Below are 24688 nucleotides of genomic sequence, written 5' to 3'. Positions count from 1 at the left end.
TGATGCCCGGAACACTTTCGGTGGCCAAAACCATACTTCCTATATATCAATCTTTACCTCCGGACCATTCCGGAACTCCTCGTGACGTCCGGGATCTCATCCGGGACTCCGAACAACATTCGGTAACCGCGTACATACTTTCCCTATAACCCTAGCGTCATCGAACCTTAAGTGTGTAGACCCTACGGGCTTGGGAGTCATGCAGACATGGCCGAGACAACTCTCCGGTCAATAACCAACAGCGGGATCTGGATACCCATGTTGGCTCCCACATGATCCACGATGATCTCATCGGATGAACCATGATGTCGAGGATTCAATCAATCCCGTATTCAATTCCCTTTGTCCAGCGGTACGATACTTGCCCGAGATTCGATCGTCGGTATCCCGATACCTTGTTCAATCTCGTTACCGGCAAGTCTCTTTACTCGTTCCGTAACACATCATCCCGTGATCAACTCCTTCATCACATTGTGCACATTATGATGATGTCCTACCGAGTGGGCCCAGAGATACCTCTCCGTTTAAACGGAGTGACAAATCCCGGTCTCGATTCGTGCCAACCCAACAGACACTTTCGGAGATACCTGTAGTGAACCTTTATAGCCACCCAGTTACGTTGTGACGTTTGGTACACCCAAAGCATTCCTACGGTATCCGGCAGTTGCACAATCTCATGGTCTAAGGAAATGATACTTGACATTAGAAAAGCTTTAGCATACGAACTACACGATCTTTGTGCTAGGCTTAGGATTGGGTCTTGTCCATCACATCATTCTCCTAATGATGTGATCCCGTTATCAACGACATCCAATGTCCATGGTCAGGAAACCGTAACCATCTATTGATCAACGAGCTAGTAAACTAGAGGCTTACTAGGGACATGGTGTTGTCTATGTATCCACACATGTATCTGAGTTTCCTATCAATACAATTCTAGCATGGATAATAAACGATTATCATGAACAATGAAATATATACAATAATAACTAATTTATTATTGCCTCTAGAGCATATTTCCAACAGTCTCCCACTTGCACTAGAGTCAATAATCTAGTTCACATCGCCATGTGAATTAACACTCATAGGTCACATCGCCATGTGACCAACATCCAAGAGTCTACTAGACTCAATGATCTAGTTCACATCACTATGTGATAAACACTTAAAGAGTTTTGGGTTTGATCATGTTATGCTTGTGAGAGAGGTTGTAGTCAACGGGTCTTGCCATATTCAGATCCCTATGTATTTCACAAAACTTTATGTCATATCGTAGATGCTGCTACCACGTTCCACTTGGAGCTATTCCAAATTGTTGCTCCATTATACGTATTCGGTATCTCTACTCAGAGCTATCTGGACAGGTGTTAAGCTTGCATCGACATAACTCTTTACGTCGAACTCTTTATCACCTCCATAACCGAGAAACATTTCCTTATTCCTCTAAGGATAATTTTGACCGCTATCTGGTGATCTACTCCTAGATCACCTTTGTACCCTCTTACCAGACATGTGGCAAGGCACACATTAGGTGCGGTACTTCAGCATGGCATACCGTATAGATCCTATGACAAAAGCATAGGGGACGACCTTCGTCCTTTCTCTTTCTTCTGCCGTGGTCAAGCTTTGAGTTTTACTCAACTTCACACCTTACAACTCAGGTAAGAACCCCTTCTTTGACTATTTTGAACTCCTTCAAAAACATGTCAAGGTGTGCCTTCTTTGAAAGTACCATCAGGCGTCTTGATCTATCTCTATAGATCTTGATGCCCAATATGTAAGCAGCTTTATCCAGGTCTTCCTTTGAAAAACACTCTTCAAACAACCGTTTATGCTTTCCAGAAATTCTACATTATTTCGGATCAACAATATGTCATCCACATATACTTATCAGAAATGTTGTAGTGCTCCCACTCACTTTCTTGTAAATACAAGTTTCTAGCAAACATTGTATAAACCTAAAAGCTTTGATTACTCCATCAAAACATATATTCCGATTCCGAGATGCTTGCTCTAGTCCATAGAAGGATTGCTAGAGCCAGCATACCTTTTAGCATCCTTAGGATCGAAAAAACCTTTTATTGTATCACATACAACTTTTCTTACGAAAACTGGTAAGAAAACTTGTTTTGACATCATCTGTAAGATTTCATAATCGAAAAATACAGCTAATGCTATCATGATTCCGACGGACTTAAGCATCGCTACGGGTGAGAAATTCTCATCGTAGTCAACTCCTTGAACTTTTGAAAAGATTCTTTCCCACAAGTCGAGCTTCATAGACGGTAACATTACCGCCCACGTCCGTCTTCTTCTTAAAGATCCATTTATCTCTATGGCTTGCCGGTCATCGGGCAAGTCCACCAAATTCCATACTTTGTTCTGATATATGGATCCTATCTCGGATTTCATGGCTTCTAACCATTTGTCGGAATACAGGCCCACCATCACTTCTCCATAGATCGTAGGTTCATTGTTGTCTAACAACATGGTATCTAAGACAGGATTACCGTACCACTTAGGAGTAGTACATATCCTTGTCGACCTACGAGGTTCGATAGCAACTTGATCCGAAGCTTCATGATCACTATCATTAACTTCCTATTCAACAGACGTAGGCACCACAGAAAACATCTTTCTGTGTTGTGTCACTCTCTGGTTGAAGTAAAGGTTCGACAACCTCATCAAGTTCTATCTTCCTCCCACTCAATTCTTTCGAGAGAAACTCCTTCTCGAGAAAGGACCCGTTCTTAGCGACAAACAATTTGCCCTCAGATCTGAAATAGAAGGTATACCCAACTGTCACCCTTGGGTATCCTATGAAGATGTGTTTGTCCACTCTGGGTTCGAGCTTCTCCGGCTGAAGCCTTAAGCATCGCAGCCCCAAATATTAAGAAATGACAACTTTGGTTTCTTGCCAAACCATATTCTTACGACGTCGTCTCAACGGACTTAGATGGTGTCCTATCTAAAGTGAATGCAGCTGTCTCTAACGCATAACCTCAAAATGAAAACGGTAGGTTGGTAAGAGACATCATAGATCGCACCATATCTCATAGGGTTCGATTACGACGTCCGGACACACCATTACCTTGTGGTGTTCCAGGTGGCTTCAACTGTGAAACAATTCCACAATGTCTTAAGTGATTGCCAAACTCATAACTCAGAAAATCCCCTTTTAATTAGATCGTAGGAACATGATCTTTTTTGTTATGATGATTCTTAACTTCACTCTAAAATCGCTTGAACTTTTCAAACGTTTCAGACTTGTGCTTCATTAAGTAAATATACATATATCTACTCAAATCGTCAGTGAAGATGAGAAAATAGCGATATCCACCGCACGCTTCAATTCTCATTGGATCAGCATGTATGATTTCCAACAAGTCACTTGCCCGTTTCATTGTACCTGAAAACGGGGTCTTAGTCATCCTGCCCATGAGGCATGGCTCGCATGTGTCAAGCGATTCAAAATCAAGTGACTCCAAACATCCATCAATATGGAGTTTCTTCATGCATCTTACGCCAATATGACCTAAGCGGCAGTGCCACAAGAAAATGGTACTATCATTATTAACTCTACATCTTTTGGCGTGAACATGTGTATCACCACGATCGAGATTCAATGAACCATTCACATAGGGTGCATGACCATGAAAGGTATCATTCATGTAAACAGAATAACCATTATTCTCTAACTTAAATGAATGATCGTATTGCAATGAACATGATCAAATCATATTCATGCTCAACGTAAACACCTGATAACATTTATCTAGGTTCAACACTAATCCCGAAGGCAGATGGAGCGTGCGATGGTGATTTCATCAACTTTGGGAACACTTCCAACACACATCGTCACCTCGCCCTCAGCCAGTCTCCGTTTAGTCGTAGCTTTTGCTTCAAGTCACGAATAATAGTAACTGAACCGGTATCCAATACCCAGGTGCTACCAGGAGTACTAGTGAGGTACACATTAATAACACGTATATACTTTGTTGAAGTTTCTAGCCTTCTTATCTACCATGCATTTGGGGTAATTCCGCTACCAGTGACCGTTCCCCTTACAATAGAAGCACTTAGTCTCGGGTTTGGGTTCAACCTCGGGTTCCTTCACTTGAGCGGCAACTTGTTTGCCATCCATATGAAGTTTCCCTTCTAGCCCTTGCCCTTCTTGAAACCAGTGGTCTTGTTAAACCATCAACACTTGATGCTCCTGCTTGATTTCTACCTTTTGCGGCCTTAAGCACCGCGAACAGCTCCGGGATCAACTCCATCCCTTGCATGTCATAGTTCATCACGAAGATCTAGTAGCTTAGTGATAGTGTCTAGAGAACTCTATCAATCACTATATTATCTGGAAGTTTAACTCCCACTTGATTTAAGTGATTGTAGCACCCAGACATTCTGAGCACATGCTCACTAGCTGAGCTATTCTCCTCCATCTTGTTGGCAAAAGAACTTGTCAGAGGTCTCACACCTCTCAACACGGGCATGAGCCTGAAATCCCAATTTCAGCTCTTGGAACATCTCATATGTTCTATGGCGTTCAAAACGTCGTTGGAATCCCGATTCTAAGCCGTAAAGCATGGTGCACTAAACTATCAAGTAGTCATCGGGATGTGTCTGTCAGGTGTTCACAACATCCACAGACGACGTTGTAGGGGTTTGCACATCGAGCGGTGCATCAAAGACGTAAGCCTTCTGTGTAGCAGTGAGGACACTCCTCGGACTACGGACCTAGTCCGCATCATTGCTTACAATATCTTTCAACTTAATCTTTCTCTAGGAATGTATTGAAACAGGGAGCTACAACGTGAGCTATTTATCTACAACATATTTGCGAAGACAATTCAGACTATGTTCATGATAATTGAGTTCATCTAATGAACTCCCACTCAGATAGACATCCCTCTAGTCATCTAAGTGAAACATGATCCGAGTCAACTAGGCCGTGTCCGATCATCACGTGAGACGGACTAGTCAACATCGGTGAACATCTTCATGTTGACCGTATCTTCTATACAACTCATGCTCGATCTTTCGGTCTTCCGTGTTCCGAGGCCATGTCTGTACATGCTAGGCTCGTCAAGTCAACCTAAGTGTATTGTGTGTGTAAATCTGGCTTACACCCGTTGTATTCTAACGTTAGAATCTATCACACCCGATCATCACGTGATGCTTCGAAACGACGAACCTTCGCAATGGTGCACAGTTAGGGGGAACACTTTTCTTGAAATTTTAGTGAGGGATCATCTTATTTAAGCTACCGTCGTTCTAAGCAAATAAGATGCAAAACATGACATACAATCAAATAGTGACATGATATGGCCAATATCATTTTGCTCCTTTTGATCTCCATCTTCGGGGCTCCATGATCATCGTTGTCACCGGCATGACACCATGATCTTCATCATCATGATCTCCATCATCGTGTCTTCTTGAAGTTGTCTCGTCATCTATTACTTCTACTACTATGGCTAACGCTTTAGCAATAAAGTAAAGTAATTACATGACGTTTATGTTGACACGCAGGTCATAAATAAATTAAGACAACTCCTATGGCTCCTATCGGTTGTCATACTCATCGACATGCAAGTCGTGATTCCTATTACAAGAACATGATCAATCTCATACATCACATATATCATTCATCACATCCTTTTGGTCATATCACATCACAAGGCATATGCTGCAAAAACAAGTTAGACATCCTCTAATTGTTGTTGCAGGTTTTTATGTGACTGCTATAGGTTTCTAGCAAGAACGTTTCTTACCTACGCGAAAACCACAACGTGATATGCCAATTTCTATTTACCCTTCATAAGGACCCTTTTCATCGAATCCGATCCGACTAAAGTGGGAGAGACAGACACCCGCTAGCCACCTTATGCAACTAGTGCATGTCAGTCGGTGGAACCAGTCTCACGTAAGAGTACGTGTAAGGTCGGTCCGGGCCGTTTCATCCCACGATGCCGCCGAATCAAGATAAGACTAGTAACGGCAAGTAAATTGACAAAATCGACGCCCACAATTGCTTTGTGTTCTACTCGTGCATAGAAACTACGCATAGACCTAGCTCATGATGCCACTGTTGGGGAACGTAGCAAAAATTCAAAATTTTCTACGCATCACCGAGATCAATCTATGGAGTAATCTAGCAACGAGGGGAAGGAGAGTGCATCTACATACCCTTGTAGATCGCTAAGCGGAAGCGTTCAAGTGAACGGGGTTGATGAAGTCGTACTCGTCGTGATCCAAATCACCGATGATCCTAGTGCCGAACGGACGGCACCTCCGCGTTCAACACATGTACAGCCCGGTGACGTCTCCTACGCCTTGATCCAGCAAGGGGAGAAGGAGAGGTTGGGGAAGACTCCATCCAGCAGCAGCACGATGGCGTGGTGGTGGTGGAGGAGCGCGGGACTCCAGCAGGGCTTCGCCAAGCACTACGAGAGACGATGAGGAAGAGGGGTAGGGCTGCGCCAACAGGGAAGGAACTTCATGTGTTGGGCTTCCCCTTTGCCTCCACTATATATAGGGGGAGAGGGAGGGCTGCGCCCCCACCTAGGGTTTCCACCCTAGGGGTGGCGGCAGCCCCAATCCCCATCTGGGGTGGCGGCCAAGTGGAGGGGGAGAGGGAGGCGCACCAGGCATGGGCCTTAGGGCCCATCTGCCCTTAGAGTTTGCCCCCTCTTCCCCTTAGGCGCATGGGCCTTGGTGGGGAGGCGCCCCAGCCCACTTAAGGGCTGGTCCCTTCTCACACTTGGCCCATGTATGCCTCCGGGGCTGGTGGCCCCTCCCGGTGGACCCCCGGACCCCTCCGGTGGTCCCGGTACACTACCGGTGATGCCCGGAACACTTCCGGTGGCCAAAACCATACTTCCTATATATCAATCTTTACCTCCGGACCATTCCGGAACTCCTCGTGACGTCCGGGATCTCATCCGGGACTCCGAACAACATTCGATAACCGCGTACATACTTTCCCTATAACCCTAGCGTCATCGAACCTTAAGTGTGTAGACCCTACGGGCTCGGGAGTCATGCAGACATGGCCGAGACAACTCTCCGGTCAATAACCAACAGCGGGATCTGGATACCCATGTTGGCTCCCACATGATCCATGATGATCTCATCGGATGAACCACGATGTCGAGGATTCAATCAATCCCGTATTCAATTCCCTTTATCCAGCGGTACGATACTTGCCCGAGATTCGATCGTCGGTATCCCGATACCTTGTTCAATCTCATTACCGGCAAGTCTCTTTACTCGTTCCGTAACACATCATCCTGTGATCAACTCCTTGATCACATTGTGCACATTATGATGATGTCCTACCGAGTGGGCCCAGAGATACCTCTCCGTTTACATGGAGTGACAAATCCCGGTCTCGATTCGTGCCAACCCAACAGACACTTTTGGAGATACCTGTAGTGAACCTTTATAGCCACCCAGTTACGTTGTGACGTTTGGTACACCCAAAGCATTCCTACGGTATCCGGCAGTTGCACAATCTCATGGTCTAAGGAAATGATACTTGACATTAGAAAAGTTTTAGCATACGAACTACACGATCTTTGTGCTAGGCTTAGGATTGGGTCTTGTCCATCACATCATTCTCCTAATGATGTGATCCCGTTATCAACGACATCCAATGTCCATGGTCAGGAAACCGTAACCATCTATTGATCAACGAGCTAGTCAACTAGAGGCTTACTAGGGACATGGTGTTGTCTATGTATCCACACATGTATCTGAGTTTCCTATCATTACAATTCTAGCATGGATAATAAACGATTATCATGAACAATGAAATATATACAATAATAACTAATTTATTATTGCCTCTAGGGCATATTTCCAACATGGTCTATGTTGATGACATTATTCTCATCAGTTCTTCGTCTACTGCCACCGACAAGCTCATACTAAGTCTTCGACATGACTTTGCTGTTAAGGATCTTGGTCCTCTTCACTATTTTTTGGGCTTAGAAGTGACTAATACTGCTGCTGGTCTCTCTCTCACTCAGAAGAAATATTCTATGGACCTCCTTCGGCGTGCGGGTATGTTGAAATGTAAGCCTATCACCACACCCATGACTGTGACTGAGAAGCTGTCTGCTGATGTTGGTGTGCTTCTCTCTTTTGATGACGCTACAAAGTATCGCAGTATTGTTGGAGGACTACAATATCTTACCATTACTCGACCGGACCTTGCTTTTGCGGTTAACCGTGTCTGCCAGTATCTTCACGAGCCCCGTGACACGCATTGGTTTGCAGTCAAACGCATTCTGCGTTATGTTCGTCTCACTGCCTCCTTCGGTTTACATCTTCGGCCTACCACCTCTAGAGGGTTGTCTGCCTTCTCTGATGCAGACTGGGCAGGATGTCCTGATGATCGCCGATCTACGGGGGGATATGCTGTGTTCTTTGGTTCAAATTTGATCGCCTGGAATGCTCGCAAGCAAGCCACCGTTTCACGGAGTAGCACAGAAGCTGAGTACAAAGCTGCTGCTAATGCTACGGCCAAACTTATTTGGGTACAATCTTTACTGCGAGAGTTGGGTATTCCTCAAGACATACCTCCAGTTCTATGGTGTGATAACATTGGAGCCACATATCTTTCATCCAATCCTGTCTTCCATGCAAGGACGAAGCATATCGAAGTTGACTTTCATTTTGTGAGGGAACGAGTTGCACAAAAGCTACTACAAATCAAGTTCATCTCATCTAAAGATCAATTTGCGGACATTTTCACTAAGCCATTGCCACTTCCTTTGTTTGAAGTTTGTGGCGCAATCTCAACCTTCTTGACACAGGTTAAGATTGAGGGAGGGTGTTAGAATCCAGGTTATATACGTTTGTAGCTTACCCTTTCGTATATACCATGTATATGTAATACCGATGCTATATAATGAGAAGCCACGCACCCCCAGGGGAGAGTGCGATTCCTCAATCTCTATACGTTCTACCATAGCTTATACGTTTGATGACTTTATCAATCTTAAGCTGTTGTGCTGGTCATTCTCTCAGAGGTGCTCAATTGAAGGTAGTGTATGTGTGTGTTTGATTATAGCCTTATAGGGATGAGTGTATATATGCTTGTGTATGTGAGCGACTTCGATGGTATATACTGTATTAAAAGAAATTGTGTCCACCTTTGACACGACTGGGTGCGCAACAGACACTAAGTTATCATGCTCATATGATATCCTCTCATGTCTCGGAGACTTTGGGCCGTTCGATCTCGAGCTTGATGCGATTCTAGCCATTTGATTTGGTCTCGAGTGATTTCTGCTCGTCGGATAAAAATCAGGGTTCGGAGCAATGAATAGTAATAGTCCAAATTAGCCTACTCATTTCTCTCTTTGAATAGAGAATCCAGTTTAAACTCCCAATCTTCGCAAAATAAAAATAAAAATAAAAATTCACAAGCTCGAGTCATTAGTTGGCGGGTGGCTATTGGAGATACAAAATATAGTCGAGTTTCTAATCCACGTCGTGTAATGTGTCTTGGTGTTTTGTAGGATCAAGCACATGGCCGGCGAAGACGACGGCACCGGACACCTCCTCGATCACAAAGAAGGCAAACGGATGGTCGGCGATGAAATCGACAGGCTGACAGGCCGATTCATCTTCCTCCTCACAGACGGTGACGGCGGCCGCCTCGGTGCCTTCCTCGTTCACCTCGACCACCGCCCTGTGGAAAACGTCCTTGAGCACCAGCCGCTTTATTAGCTCCCCCGAGGCATCCTCGACGTCGGGCGCCATGTCAGTCAGGTCAGCCTTGTCGGCCTTGAACGCGGCCACGAGTCCCATGTCCCGAAGCACACAGGACAGCTTGCCGTAGAAGGAGACCTTGAACTTGGGCAGGCGGAACTCGTCGACATCGACCTCATATTCCGGCAGGTGGTCGCGCAGGAAGCTCGGGCTGGACGCGATCTTGCCGACGAGGTCCCACAGGCCGTCGCGCGCGTCCGGCAGGAAGACGCACATGGAGTACCGCGGCAGTGGTGCAGGATTGTCTCTGGATGAGGTGCCGCTTTGGCGTGAGCGTGGCCGCTTCTTGGAGGCGCCGGGGTCCTGGGACCTGTACGGCAGCCGGAGCACCTTGAAGCCGTCGTGCTCCTCGACGTACTGGCTCCGCCCGGTGCGCATCATGGGCGCGTCGACGGCGGTCCCGTCCAGGAGGTAGAACCGCTCCACCTTGGTGTTCTTCTTCTTGAATGGCGTCTCCCACTTGCCCTTGAAGTAGATGGCGTTGGCGAGCACCACAGCCGTGTCCTCGCTCACCGACTCCGGGGGGAGGATCGAGTCGATGAGCTTGCCCGTGGCCGCCGCGACCCACTTGTTGATCTCTTCCCTCGACTCCTCCGCCTGCACCGATCGACAGCAATCAGTCAATCTCCATGAATGGATTCATGGATACAAACTATATATGACGTGATGAGACATAGACACTGACCTTGTTGCGGAAGTCGACGGCGCGTATCTCGGCCAAGTAGGAGGCGACGACGGCCTCCCTGTAGGCCGGCTCCAGCGCCCGCCCCGCGTCGTGCCACACGCCGGACGCGAACGCGACGCGTGGCCCACCCGACGGCGACCGGTCGGCGAGCGCGTGCTCCACCACGAAGCGGCCGTTCGCGGCGAGTTCGTCGCGGGAGCTCGCGCCGAGGACGGCGAGGAGCTCGTCCAGGGTGCCGCCGCGGGCCCCGGCGGCCACCAGGGATAGAGCCGAGTAGATAGAGAGCGGCGAGAAGGCGACTTTGCTGGGGGCTTCCCTGGTGACCGACAACTGGTCGGCGAGGCGGTGGGTGAGCGCCGTCAGCGCGTCGGAGCCCGTGAACCCGCGTCCGCGTGCCATCTTGTCTGGCCCTTGCTAGGTTTGGCTTCTTTGGTGAATCTGATGTCCCGGGTTTGTGCGCTTATATATATGGCCTTGAGGACTTGAACACTTTATACGTGCAACGATCGGAGCAACCAGACGTATAGATTTGTGTCTCTTCCCCGTTAGTAATACCATTGGTTGATAACTCAAAGAGGAAATAAAAGGGAAGATCAGACCCGGAAAAATGCCAACGGAGGCCGAGCTCCAGTGAGCTCGTTTTCAATTTTTATTTTTTTGAAGCGTGAAAAATTCCAAATTTATTTTTTGAACACACATGCACATGTATACTATGTATATGCAAAATTTCACAGTATTATACATTTACATGTGGAGTACAGGAAAAAGACAAATATGCATTTTTAATGGGCCTTTTATTTTTGTTATCGGGCCAGAAATTTGTTATTTTTGTACAGCCTACAAATCACAACATTTTTCGACAAAATTAACACCTTGCAGAATACATATAAGTTTTCATGGTATTTTTTTAAAGATTTTTTTGATACTTTTGAATACGTTTTTTTTTTCAAAATACCGAGCTCACTGGAGCTCGGCCTCCAAAAATCCACACTCAGATCAGACCCTGCTTCTCATGGACCAGTGCATACCGCATTACGTATCTATGTTCAGCTTGCCTCCCATAAACAAGTCCAATATTCTTCTTTTTCTCTATGGCGGGCAAAATATGTCTTAATCTATTTCCCTCCTTCCCTCCATAAAGGGCATGATGATCAAGGCGCATAATCCTAGACAATTTAGGATGATATTACCTTTGGATAATTTGTTGATTAGCGGCAATTAAATTATTTAGGCTGGAAAAGAAAAGGAGTCCAATATTCTTCTTTTTCTAATTAGCAGGCAAAATATGCCTTCATGTATTTCCCATTCAATATTCTTCTTTTTCTAATTAGTGGCCTACTGAACATTTTGTCCCACTCAAGATCTAGAACACTTGGTCGCAATTAGCTTTTCATGGCGCGTGCTCTATTTTTTCCGAAAAAAGTCAATCTATTCATCTTTAATCATGGCAGTAACGAACGTCAGAAATAATAAAAATTACATCCAGATCCGTAGACCACGTAGCCATGACTACAAGCACCGAAGTGTGCCGAAGGCGCGCCGCTGTCATCGCCCCTCCCTCACCGGAGCCGTGCAAAACTTGTTGTAATAGACAGTTGAGAAGTTGTCGTGCTAAGACCCCATAGGGCCAGCGTAGCAGAACAACAATCACTGCCGATGAAGAGTAGCGTAGATCGGAAGGATCTAACCTAAAGACACACGAACGTAGACGAACTACGGCCAGATCCGAGCAAATCCACTAAGGACAGATTCGTCGGAGACACGCATCCACATGCCCACCGACGATGCTAGATCGACACACCACCAAGACGGAGGCTAGGCGGGGCGAACCTTATTCCATCTTTAGGAAACCGCCACCATCTCGTCTTTCTGAATAGGAAACAAAGCTTAACGAAACTGGAGGAAACATCTGAAAATAACAAAGCCCTCCCGCCGGCAAGGGCCGGGATCCACCGCGCCGCAATGGCCCTAAGGTCACCGGATACGACGCGGACCGGCGGGATGCAAAGGAACCCTAGGCTTTTCTTAGGGGAGAAGGCGGTTGCGTACTGCTTGCTTTGTGTGGCGTGTGTTCTACTTTAGAAATGTAAAACCCAACGTTCGATATGCAGGTTCAAGAGGGTGGCGAAGACCATGTCATAGTGGACCTAAAGTGTCTTCCGTTGTCAAAGAAGTTCCTAGCTCGATGCCTGCAATCTTTGATGTAATCAAAGTAGTTTTTGGGTCACGAATCACGTTTGTTCCGCTTGGTCCGGACGAGTGCGTGCGATTTAGAGGTCCACGTTGAAGATGCCCTTATGTTCTACACGCTGGCCTCACCTCCCTGCGTTTTATCCGTGGGAGTTTGATTTTAGAAAGGATATGCATATGTGGAGTACTTGATCGAGGATGATGTTTGAGTGCTCCTCGTATTGCAAATGAAGCCGAAAAGTCTGCCATCAAAGACTTTTGAAAAGGAAGAGTGCCTCTCTTCTTCTAGCCTAAGATGGTTGTTCTTCTCCCTTCGCATCGGTTTTTTTACGATAGATCTTTAGTAACCTCGCCGACATTCTTCAAGCATGTGCCTTGTCATGCATCTTGCAGTAGATTTCTACTGTAGTTCCTATAGCATCTTGTGGCATGTATTTTTGCTGAAGTCTATGACGTGGTCTTTGCATTCGCTCCATTTTCACGACAATTTCTTCAATAATGAGGGTGACAAAGAAAGATGGAGATAGAAAGACTTTAGGGACAATGGTGTAAAATTTATTTTTTGTTTGGGTCTTTAATATTTATTTGTATCGGTGTTTGTCAGATTTGTTGAAATGCCCGCCGTTTATATATATTTTTAAAAAGAATGAGGACGTACGCGGTACGTCCGTTTTCCTCGACACAGTGCACCGGATTCCCTGCAACACCAGCCAGTAGCCACTATCAGCCTTATTAAAGAATGAAAAGAAAAAAAAATAAAAGGAGAAGGTGCTTTCCGCATTTCGCCACGACCCGCCACCTGTCTGCCACGCGCCCGGAAGACCCACCTGGCCCTCCTCACACGTGGCCCCACCGCTCAGGAGCTTCTCCTTCCTCCAAGTCCGGCCCCAACACCCCAAGCTGAAGAGAGAGACCCGAACCCCGCAGCCATGGCCATGGAGCGACCTGTGCGGCTGGTGCTGGATGCGTCCCTCCTCCTCAATCCCGTCGGTGCAGGGGCGCAGGAGGCCGCGCCGGTGCCCACGCTGCGTCCCGGGGCGGAGGCGCTGCTGCGGCGGCTGCGCCACTCCAATCTGGGCGTGGTATGAGTCCGGCTCTTCACCGCGTGCGCTCTGAGATGAATTATTATGATATACCAGTACCTTGTAGTCCACTGACTGCATCTTCTTGCTCCTTTTGTTTCAGGCAATTTGCCATACGGAGGAAATGCCAACTACTGTGGTACATCTGTCTCTACCCCCTTCTGAACCTTTTTTTTTCAAGTTACTGTGTTTGATTCATCCCAGTTATACTTGTACTGTACTGTTTATGATTCGCGATGAGGGCTATACAGAGCTGAGTATACTTAAAACAGAAGTGTTTGCATGATCACTTCAGATGAACCAATATATCCAGCTAGATTTATTTCCAGATGCTCCCGTTGCACTGATCACTCTTGATGTCTGTCAAAGTTTTCTTCTGCTAAATCCTGCTGTGCGGTTAAAACTTGCAATATTTCTGGCCAAACATTTTATAACCCTCAGTTTACTGCGCTAATATCTGTACCCTCCCATATGAAATGAAAAAAACTGGTATTGCTGGCTTGCGGCATACATTCCCGTTCTTCTGAAGGCATTGTTTTGTGAATGCTTTACATCATTCCGTAAGGTAGTATACGCTTACACGGGGCTTCTCTGTTGCTTTTATCAGTCAGGCTTTCTTGAAATGACAGCAGACTTGAACTCCTTTGGATATATATCACTACCTGCTCCAACTGGGAATCACTTACTAAATGAGTTGATGTTAGAGTGGAGCAGAACGAGTTCTTGTTTTTATGCTACTTCCAGAGTTGATGAAGATCTATTTTCTGAACTTGAGAGCCACAACTGGAAGGTTATTGCTGTAGGTAAGCATAAATCAGGAAGAAATGTTAATTGTCCATCTCATGCTGTTTCCAACTAGCTGTTTGGCGTTAGGACTTCATCAATGATATATCTGCTGTGTAGCCCATGCTGTTTTACATATTGGAAGGAGGTGCTAATATTATCTTTGAGGGCTATTGATATTCTTCTTATGATCCAGATAGTGAATGTGGAACAAAAGATTCTGGAGTTGTAAATATTGGCAAGCTTCAAGAGCTGCTTATCACTTTGGCTACTTTAATTAAAAAGGTTAAATTGTCATTCATGTCTACTTGGTCATATTTCTTGTGATGTTGTAATGCACTAAATTCGAAATTATGTGTTCTTTCATCCAGGAAATAGTTAGCTCATCTATTTTGATGGTTGGCTATGCAATGAAACCATCCCGTGAGGAAGACTTTGCCAAGGCAAGTTTTCTATAATGTGTTACTAAGTACATATTTGATCTCTGCTGGAACATCATTATTCCTATGTTGCTTGCAGAGAGGAGCATTTCCCATTTATCCTAGTGAAAATGGACTTATCTTTGTCCCACTCTCATTTGAACTTCCTTTAGCCTCTCAACTTCTAGAAGTTGACATAATCCTCCACAAAATGACGGATGAGATCATTACCATTGATCCAAATTGCTCCATCAGTTTTCCCAGGGGAATTTCATTTTCTGCAGGAATGTCTGAAGTTATAAGGTACAATCGATTACAGAAGTAATTTAGTGGATTTTCACTTTCGTATCTTCTAGCAACAAGTAGCAACCATCTGATAACTTGCTTTATATAATTTGTAACAGAAACTTCTTAGGTTGATATGTTGAAGTATTATACTCATTCTGTTTTCACTATCATCCTCTTTGTTAAGCAGGTTTATGGAAGAATACCCTGATTTTTGCATCATTGATCCATTCAAAAATATTTCCCCGTTGCTTGATCGTCTGCAAATCCAAGAAATTCTAGTTAGATTGCAAGAACTTGGCTCTGAAGGAAGGCCCAAACTCCGAGCACCACATTCTTTGAAGGTCTTTTTATTTGAATTACACTTATGCAGAAGTATGACTTCATGGCTTTTGTACTGTATGTTACTGACATCTACCATCATTAAACACTCCTGTCTTCATGCACTTCTGAAGAGCATTTATGTGCAATGCATGTTGCATTGTTTTATTGTCTACAATCGGCTTTGTCTTGACTATTGAGTTTTCTTGCTATTTTCCAATGCAGGCCATAAAATTCAATGGCAGTGAATTACAGAAGCAACTAGCAGAAGCTAATTTATCATTTCCACTCATCGTGAAGCCACAAGTAGCATGTGGAGTCGCTGATGCGCACAATATGGTAGCTTATTGTCTTTGTATTTAGTTCTACATCAACTGAATGTTCGGGTATTATATTAATTTCCAATCATATCCTTTTGTCACCATTCCTACGAAGATGGTTTTGCTGACTTATTGTGCTACTTGATCCCTTTTCAGTTTGGAATTTTATTTGCTTTCTTTTGAATTATGCATCTAAATGAAAAATCGTTGTCTGCAGGCATTAGTTTTCCAAATTGAAGAGTTTAGCAACCTTAGTGTGCCTCTTCCAGCTATTCTACAGGTACAATTTTCTGCCTTTTCCTCTCTGATAGCAGGTGCCTTGGAAGGAAATGGGCATATTTGATAATACACTTAATGTATTATATGTTTTGACGATTAATCACATCTTGTGTGTTTTCCTTCAATTTTGACACTCATGAGGCATTCCGTGTTGAGTCTTGATGCACTCTGCAGATCTGTACCTGTGAACTACCGTTTGCGATGATTCATCTTCAGAAACAACCGGGAGATTCTGATGTGTAGGTTTTATTTATGTGATGTAGGAATACATTGATCACGGGTCCAAGATATACAAATTTTATGTAATTGGAGACAAGGTTTTTCATGCTGTAAAAACTTCAATGCCCAATGCAAATTTGCTAAAATCGTCATCGGGGGATGAACCTCTTACGTTTAATAGGTAAAGTTTGGAAGTATATATTTTCGGCATGATGTTGGATGTCTTTTTCATTCATCTGCTAAAGTGTACTTCCCATACCAAATTATTTGAATTTGCTTCACAGTTTGAAGACTCTTCCAGTGGCTACCAAGGAGCAGCTGCTGCTGAACAGGGTACATGATAACAAATCTCTGAACATCGGTGTGGTGGAAGAGGCTGCAAAATTGTTAAAGGAATCACTTGGACTAACAATTTTTGGATTTGATGTTGTTGTAAGTATTTATTCTTGTATGGTTTGTGCTATTAGTAGTCGGTACAGCTACAAACAGAGTAACTTCGTCCCACTGGAAGTCTGAAACACTTACAGTCACCATTATCTTTTTGTTGTTGCGCATTCTACTTCGGAACTGTAAACATAGCCTTTGAATACGCAGGTTCAGGAGGGCAGTGGAGACCATGTCATAGTGGACCTAAACTATCTTCCGTCATTCAAAGAAGTTCCTGACTCCGAGGCGATGCCTGCGTTCTGGGATGCAATCAGGCAGTCATACGAGTCGAAGAAAGGGAAGGTGTGAACTTAGTCATTGGCCTCGAGAAAAAACATATACAATAACGGCGACAACATCCGCACCATTTGGTGGAGATCACCACTACTGGGTGTTGAATCAACAATCTGTCTAGAAGTGGCTTCTTGTCGCCTAGAATCGTAGAGTACTTCGGAACTTTGCAGGCAGAGATGTGTACTAATCTGGGAGCGACACCGCTCAACTGTGGAGTTAAAACTGGTTGCCGTACAAGTGTATGATTTACATGTGAATGTGAGTGGCCCTGTAGACACTGTACTACAATGTGAGTGACATGATATGCTTGTTTCTGCTCTGCATAGACCAGCAACCTGCTTCTCTCTGCATCTACTCTGTTCTTTGTATGTGAATTATATCATGTGAAAGCCTGTTTTTTCGTCGTCGCTGCGGATTTATCCCCGGCCTCGGCCGACTATGGGCATGGTTTTTATATGGGGGCACACTGAAAGCAATTACAGTTGGCCTTTATGAAGGGGCCAAAACTGAACAAATTTGTGCCATGTGGAGCCCAAGGAGAAAGAAACGGTACTGCCCAATGTAATGTAATAATACTTTCCATTCGGCTGCATCTTGATGTCCCTTTCGCCAACATATTTGTTGCATTTGTGCAGATCGCGTGGAGCTCCAGGGAAACTTTCAGGATTGCCGGCACAGTTTTGGCCTTTTGTTATTCAGGCAAGCTTCCGTCACTGTATGCAATATATGCATGTATGTACCTGCTCTCCCTGTGTCTCGGCACCTTTAGTTTGGCTGTTTACTCTGCTCCCTGCATTGAGCGCCTGAAGAATGGAGCACATGAAGAGGTTCTCCGGCATGGCGAGGGGCACACCCGCGTCGGCTCCGGCGCGGAAGGACGAAGACGAGAGCCTGCTTCTCTTTGGGGAACTGTACAGGCATGATCAGGAGAAGGAGGTGAACCTCCTTGACCCAATGTACTCCGTGGAGTTTGAAGCCATCCAAGGTCAGGTGTTGTCTCTTATATTTTCACTTCTTTGCGTGTTCATTTTTGTCGCCGAGATGCAATTATCCCCCCCCCCCCCCCTCTGCTATCGCCGTCCGGGGCTAAGATGATGAGATTTTGTGTCACTGGTATCAATAAACTGTTGGAAGATCTAGGGAAGTTGATACACATCTTTACTTGGAAGATAGATAATCTGACTAGAACGCTTTTTTTGTCTGAATATAGGTGACCGCCGCATGTTCAAACTCGCCTCGGGGAAGCGAGATTACCTACTCACAGATGGCGAAAAGAACGATTACGATTGGTAAAGATGGAATTTGCTTGCAGTAAAAACATGTTGACCTATTCTCTCTACTGCGTATTTTGAAATCGGGGCGGTTCATTTGATTTCAGGCTCAAGACTCCTCCTGCCACCCCGCTGTTCGCTTCCCTTGAGATGGAAGCTGATTCCGCCCAAATGGTTTTCCAGAGGGAGCTGCCTATCCTTCAACCAGTTAAAACTTCAAGGGTATGATGGCTATCGAGTCTTCACAGTAATAGCAACACTTTCACTCTACTTACCTTAGAAAAGACATGCACCTCTTCCGCACATCATAAAAAAAAATAAAAACAATCATGACACATCGAAGTAATTCACCATTCACCAAGTTGAAATACCGCATGAGGATTGCAGAACATTTTATAATAAAAAAAATCATCTTCTAATACCACATGGGTGACCGTCAAAGTTATCCACCAAACCAAAGAAGACTAGCTGTTTTTTTTTTCGCGATTTATTCATTTTTTTTTCATTGATCTTATTTCTTGACATTGTGAAACTTTGACAGTTCTCAGGAAAGCTCGATGCACTCAGTAGCACATCGACGAAATCTGAATCTCCTACGACGTCCAGTTCCTCAAAGTCGGCCACTCCAACGGCAAGACCCAGCTCTTCGTCAGAGAAAAACCTCAGCACCAGAGGACCGTCCCCTGCCTTCTGCAAACAAGAGTCCCCATCTTACAAAATAGACAAGAGATCAAGCTACACACCTCTGGGAAACAGGCTGCAGAATGCAGTGGCAGCTCCTACAACAGACACCAAGGCAGCTAAGAAAACCTCGTCAAACAAGAAGACCGTAGCCCCAGGCAGCACAAAGGCAGCCAAGAACGTCGCAGACAAACCCGCGATGAAGAATGTCACGGCGGCTGCCCCAAGAGCTCGGACCAAGGATCCTTTGGTTGGTGCAAAAGATCTGAAGGTCGATGCTGGCAATGGTGGTGGCACAAGAAGAGTGTCGGTTGGTGCAAAGGATCTGAAGGTCGATGCTGGCAATGGGGGCGCCACAAGAAGAGTGTCGGTTGGTGCAAAGGACCTGAAGGTCGATGCCGGCAATGGCGGCGCTGCAAGAAGAGTGCCACGTCAACCGGCTGCAGCAACAGGTATCGGCAAAGACCCCTCTTTACTGCCGGCAGCGGCAAGAGGAAGGAGCAGAGGTGGCCATGAGCCGGCTACTGGTAACGGTGTCGATGCCGCTGACGGGGCTGTGGTGAAGGGGAGGAGGAGAGCAGGCGGGGAGAAGGAGCAGCAGAGGCAGCAAAAGGTTGGAAGCCATGGAAAGAAGCTGGTTGGGTAGCTTCCCCTGCCGGCATTCAGCATCCTGGCTGAATTTTCAGGAAGGAGATGGCAACATTCGGTTCAGAAAAGAACTTTCCGTTGCCTAAATGTATGCAAAGTACTCCCTCCGTCTCATAATATATGAGTGTTTTTGACACTACACTAGTGTAAAAAACGTTCTTATATTATGGTAGAGAGGGAGTACTTTTGATTGAAAGGTTCATATTTTGCAATAGAGATTTTCACCATGTAGCTGAATGGACAGTCTACACGCTGAGTAGCAGAACTGTCTTGTAATACAAGTCGCTCAAGCAGTGAAATCGTTGGTACATTCAGTAAAAGAAATGCATTTCTATGGAAAAAAATTGCGGGTTCATTTCTATGAAATTTCAAGTTCGCTGAAACAACTCGCATGGATAGACTAATCAAAAGGAGGGGTGGAGCTGCCATAGCCGGTCAGAGAAAAGTTTAGTCGCGATTCTGCCTAATAAGAGCATCTACAACCGGAAGTACCAAAATTCACCCTTCAAACGCAGCATAAAAAAAGAAAACATCCATCACATCCATGAACCTCAAACTTCATACCTCAAATCCATACTAGCAATGCAGATAAACAACCTACATACTTTGTACATACCTAAAACTACTTATTGTCGAAGAGGTACACAATCTCCGTGCCCGGCGCCAGGTTGATGTGCAACTGCGGCAGCTCCGACGCCTATGAGGGCTCCGGGTGTCTCCTGCTTGCTTAGGGGGACACCGGCTCCTGCTTGCGGTGTCTCCCATCTGGTCGCGTCGGTCAACGCTACCCTCCTGTCCGGTCACATCGCACGACATTAATGTCGGCTGCTGCGGCTCTAGGCCAGCATGAATGTGGCGCGGGAAATCCATTGGAGAGAAAGGATGGGAGAGGGTTTTGGGTGGGCCAGGGGTGTCATACGTGTGCGCGGCAGCGGTCCGGATGTCCGGACCGGTTCACAAACGGATGCGGGACTGTGTTGGATGACAAAACACCTCCAGACCGCGCGGTCCGGGCATGCAGGGGTTGCGAATGTTACTTCTACATTGCATTAGGCATAACTCATCCATTACTGAAATCACCATAACTTGCAAAACACATTTGACCAAGAAATACTGATGAATATTTAATTCCAACAGTTCATCTTATAAGCTAGAGGCTCTATAAAATGATTATCTCATGATACACTAGAAACTATTATGGAGATATTTGTTTCATGGTATGCTTTAGAGATCTCTAGCATGGGTATATTTAAGAATGGTAAAATACTACACATACAACCCACACTACATAGTTTATTTATACATTTTCCAATAAATAATCGAGAAGGTTTTTCTAGAAAATACAAATAGCACAACATGAATGTATTTTAGAATAATATACATAATAATTGTATACCAAATATCATTATGGTAGTACTAATGTTAGTGTGCTTGACTATGCCAATTAAGCAAATTATAAGTTAAAAATATAGCAAACATGTAAGTTATACATAAGTATAGAAGTTCAGTATAAATTATGGAGGTGTTTGATTCGGGGAAATGTAATGTACATGGGGGTAACCGTCCCGGCTAATATGAAAATAAGATATCGATCAAGATTGGGTGGTATAGATACAAATGTGTCAGGTGTGTGTGCACATGACATGTCGTTCATCTACATATTACCTGGTTGGGAGGGTTCTCCACATGATGATCGCGTTCTTAGAGGTGCCATCTCAATGCCAAATGGGTTCCGTGTCCCCGAAGATCAATCTTACCTTATCGATGCTGGTTACACAGATGCCAGAGGGATTTTAGCTCCATATCATGCTCAAAGGTACCACTTGGGTGGCTGGACAACACATAACCCACCTCGTAGTGCAGATGAGTATTACAACATGTGTCATGCTAGAGCCAGAAATATTGTAGAAAGGTCCTTTAGAAGGCTCAAGAATCAGTGGGCGATTTTTGGGTCCCCGTCTTTTTTTCTATGAAGAGTTGAAGACACAATGTCGAATCATCATAGCATATGCACTCTAGCACAATCTTATCTTGCAAAATATGCCGCTCAACCCACTCAATAATGACAAGCCAATAATGCAAGAAACATTGGAAACCATGGAGGGAGAATTAGGCCAACTAGAATTCATCACTTCTCTCTCAACTTCGAATGAGCGGACAAACTTTCGAAATGTTCTTGCGCAGGGCATGTATAGCAGACATAGGGCTGCTAGGGGTAATTGAGGTATAAGTCATTTCTACTTTTTTTTCATTTTTTTCTTCCAACTTTCTTTTTGTTTCAATTGCATCTCATTTGTATTTGTTCCATTTCATGTGTGTGTGTGTGTTCCTTCTCATTTGTATTAGTTATTCCTTCTTTAGATATGGATGTGGATAACTCAAGTACGTCCCGTGGAAGAAGCAAGAATAACAGGAAGTGGACTTCGAATGAGGATGATGAAAAGCCTTGTATGAGTTGTCTTTAGATCCAAGGTGGACGGTAGATGGTAACTTCAAAAATGGATACCTGGCGATATTGGAGAAGCATCTTGCCGAGAAGTGCTTGGGTTGTGGTATCTCTTCAATTCCGCACATTAAGTCAAGAGTGGGGCACTTTAGGACAAAATATGGTGCTCTTGAAGTAATGATAGCCAAAAGTGGTTTCACATTGGATGCAAACCGAAAGATAATTCAATGCGGGAAGGCACAATATGAAGCATATTGTAAGCTAGATCACTTCATCCATTAAAACTGAACTCCTTCAATGTTGAAATGTTATTGTAGTGTTGTTGTGCACATTGCTATTGTAGTTTGTAATGTTGAATTGCTTGATGTTGTACCTTCCTACCTTGTTATTTTTTATATTATTGTTTGATTCCTTTTGGTATATGTACCCCCGATCTGTTACATTTCTATCAGAGACTAAGTTCCTTCTTCTATAAAAAAACATGTAGATTCATAATGAGGCAAAGGGATTGTATGGTGTCCCATTTCTGTACTTTGAGCGGCTGGATGCTCTTTATGGCAAGATTGTAGCAACGATGGAAAATGTTAAAGGATTTGGTGAGACAGTGGTAAACTTGCAAAATGAAATTGCTGTCGAGGAAGGAACATGATCAAGAGGACCTAATCTCAACAGGTACCACTAGACGGTCTGTTGACACTTGCTCTGTGGACGCAACTAGTTTCAAGAGGCCGAAGAAGGAACCAAGGCCAAAGAGGGTGACACTACCAAGTGATCCTTTTGCAACAATGCTACAAGATTTCAATAGCCAGCTGAACAATGCAACGCAACACGTGGGTACAATGGCAACATCATTCACAACATCAATGGCGTGAGAAGTAGCACAAGAGGATCCTCAATAGAAATCAAAAGGGAAGGCAAGTTGTGAATTGACTAGGCTTAGCTTCATTGGGTGTGAGATCGTTGAGGCTGCATCCGTATTTGCTAAAGCTCCAGATCACATGAACATGATGCTTATGCTTCCAGAAAATCTGAGGAGGGAGTTCATCTTAAAATTGCTCGCTGGTATCCTTTTGCTAAACTCTACAATCCCTTTTGCTAAACTCTATAGTCTACATTATCAAGTTTGATAACCTGTACTACTCTACTTGGCTAGTTGTCATAAGCAGCTGCAATCTCTACTTGACTAGCAGCTAGTATATGCATTTGCAATCTCTACCTGACTAGTTGTTAGTATATGCATTTTCATCCTCTACCTGACTTGTTGCTAGTATATGCATTTGCAATATCTAGTTGACTTGTTGCTTATGCTTGACATTTCATAGTATATGTTCCATCCAATCTCTACTTGACAAGCTGGTTATGCAGGTGAATAACAGAGTTCAATAACCACCTATGAGATGTTAAGTTACAATGAATAGGGATAATATGCATTTGCTTAGATATGTCAAGTAAATTATCATTAGAGTTCTTAATTATCTTTCTAGGCCAAGTGATTTGCTAGTGAATAACATAATAAATGATGACAATTATGGATTGCTTACAATTTTGTAATCACAGTGCCTATTCTGTTGTTAATTTTTGGATTAGTGGTTGTCTCCTGTCTGTTTATGTATTTCTCATTTAACTCTTGCTTATTGACAGATGATAAAAGAAGCTAGGTTGATTAGAAAAGATCGGTTGTGTGGCAGATGAGAGGAATGGTCACTGGAAAAGCTACTTTGCAAGATTCTGAAATTGGCCTTTGGACTTGTCTTACAAAATAAATTTTGGGGACTAATTATGTATTTTATCTCGAATTGTCATTGAATTATGAGTTTGTACCAATGAGTTGATATTTATAAATGGTCTCAAAATCTGGTTAAATGATGTCTTGGATGAATGCAAATATTTTTGAATTATGTACTTGTTTGATGTGTTTGAAGTTATGCTAGTGAAGCATCCACTAAATGCATGTGAAAACCTTGTGAAATTGTGTGAATTTGAAATCGGGCGTGCATACAAAAGTTATCTGATGTATTCTGATTACAGTGTCACACCAAACACTATAAAGGTTACTGATAACGTTATTGGCATGTGCCAAACAAAACAAGAAATGGGTTGTTACCCCTTCGATCTCATTGCGACCTGTTACTGTTGTCGTTTGCGTTACCGACCAGTGAACCAAACACGTCCTATATTTTTTTTAATTCCTCCAACTCCAAAAAAATCGACATGTACATTTAGCTTCTTTTTCTCTAGTTTTCCCTTACCCAAAGAAATATCACAGACCAAAACGAATAACTAGATCTTTACATAGATCATGTGTGGCTCATTAGAGATAGTTTTGTTGTTTTTTGCAGTGGATAAAACGAAAATATGCGTATCCTCCTGCCTCGCTGGATTCGCCATCTTTCTTCTTCATCAAATGTCTTAATCTTTCTCTTGGTTCTATACGGGCTAATTTCTTAGCTTATTGTTGAAGGAAATATGCCCTAGAGGCAATAATAAAGTTGTTATTTATATTTCCTTATATCATGATAAATGTTTATTATTCATGCTAGAATTGTATTAACC

The 24688-nt window shown here is 44.1% G+C and overlaps 4 protein-coding genes across 4 annotated transcripts; 3 read left to right on the top strand and 1 right to left on the bottom strand.

The window, feature by feature from the left end:
• Positions 1-9449: 9449 nt before the first annotated feature.
• Positions 9450-10870, bottom strand: LOC125556408 (serpin-Z2A-like). Its single transcript, XM_048719148.1, has 2 exons — positions 10472-10870; positions 9450-10383 (listed from the first exon to the last, which is right to left on the bottom strand). Exons 1-2 carry the CDS (start codon positions 10868-10870, stop codon positions 9496-9498), a joined length of 1287 nt encoding a protein of 428 aa, XP_048575105.1. The 3' UTR covers positions 9450-9495.
• A 2596-nt stretch (positions 10871-13466) lies between these two features.
• Positions 13467-17439, top strand: LOC125510045 (inositol-tetrakisphosphate 1-kinase 6). Its single transcript, XM_048675133.1, has 12 exons — positions 13467-13743; positions 13847-13882; positions 14351-14546; positions 14723-14811; positions 14898-14969; positions 15046-15248; positions 15421-15574; positions 15777-15890; positions 16089-16151; positions 16414-16550; positions 16654-16801; positions 16964-17439. Exons 1-12 carry the CDS (start codon positions 13591-13593, stop codon positions 17102-17104), a joined length of 1506 nt encoding a protein of 501 aa, XP_048531090.1. The 5' UTR covers positions 13467-13590; the 3' UTR covers positions 17105-17439.
• Positions 17440-17496: 57 nt separating this feature from the next.
• LOC125510046 lies at positions 17497-20052 on the top strand. Its single transcript, XM_048675134.1, has 5 exons — positions 17497-17638; positions 17725-18074; positions 18300-18378; positions 18468-18582; positions 18902-20052. The coding sequence occupies exons 2-5, from the start codon at positions 17900-17902 to the stop codon at positions 19685-19687; spliced, it is 1155 nt and encodes a 384-aa protein (XP_048531091.1). The 5' UTR covers positions 17497-17638; positions 17725-17899; the 3' UTR covers positions 19688-20052.
• Positions 20053-22065: 2013 nt separating this feature from the next.
• On the top strand, positions 22066-23793 carry LOC125507210. The gene is made up of 4 exons (XM_048671862.1): positions 22066-22394; positions 22621-22766; positions 23035-23197; positions 23777-23793. Exons 1-4 carry the CDS (start codon positions 22313-22315, stop codon positions 23791-23793), a joined length of 408 nt encoding a protein of 135 aa, XP_048527819.1. The 5' UTR covers positions 22066-22312.
• Positions 23794-24688: the final 895 nt, after the last annotated feature.

This window comes from Triticum urartu, chromosome 5, assembly GCF_003073215.2.
Source record: "Triticum urartu cultivar G1812 chromosome 5, Tu2.1, whole genome shotgun sequence".
Classification (NCBI taxonomy): Eukaryota; Viridiplantae; Streptophyta; class Magnoliopsida; order Poales; family Poaceae; genus Triticum; species Triticum urartu.
The sequence above is the reverse complement of the archived record's forward strand: the minus strand, read 5'-3'. Positions and strand labels throughout refer to the sequence as shown.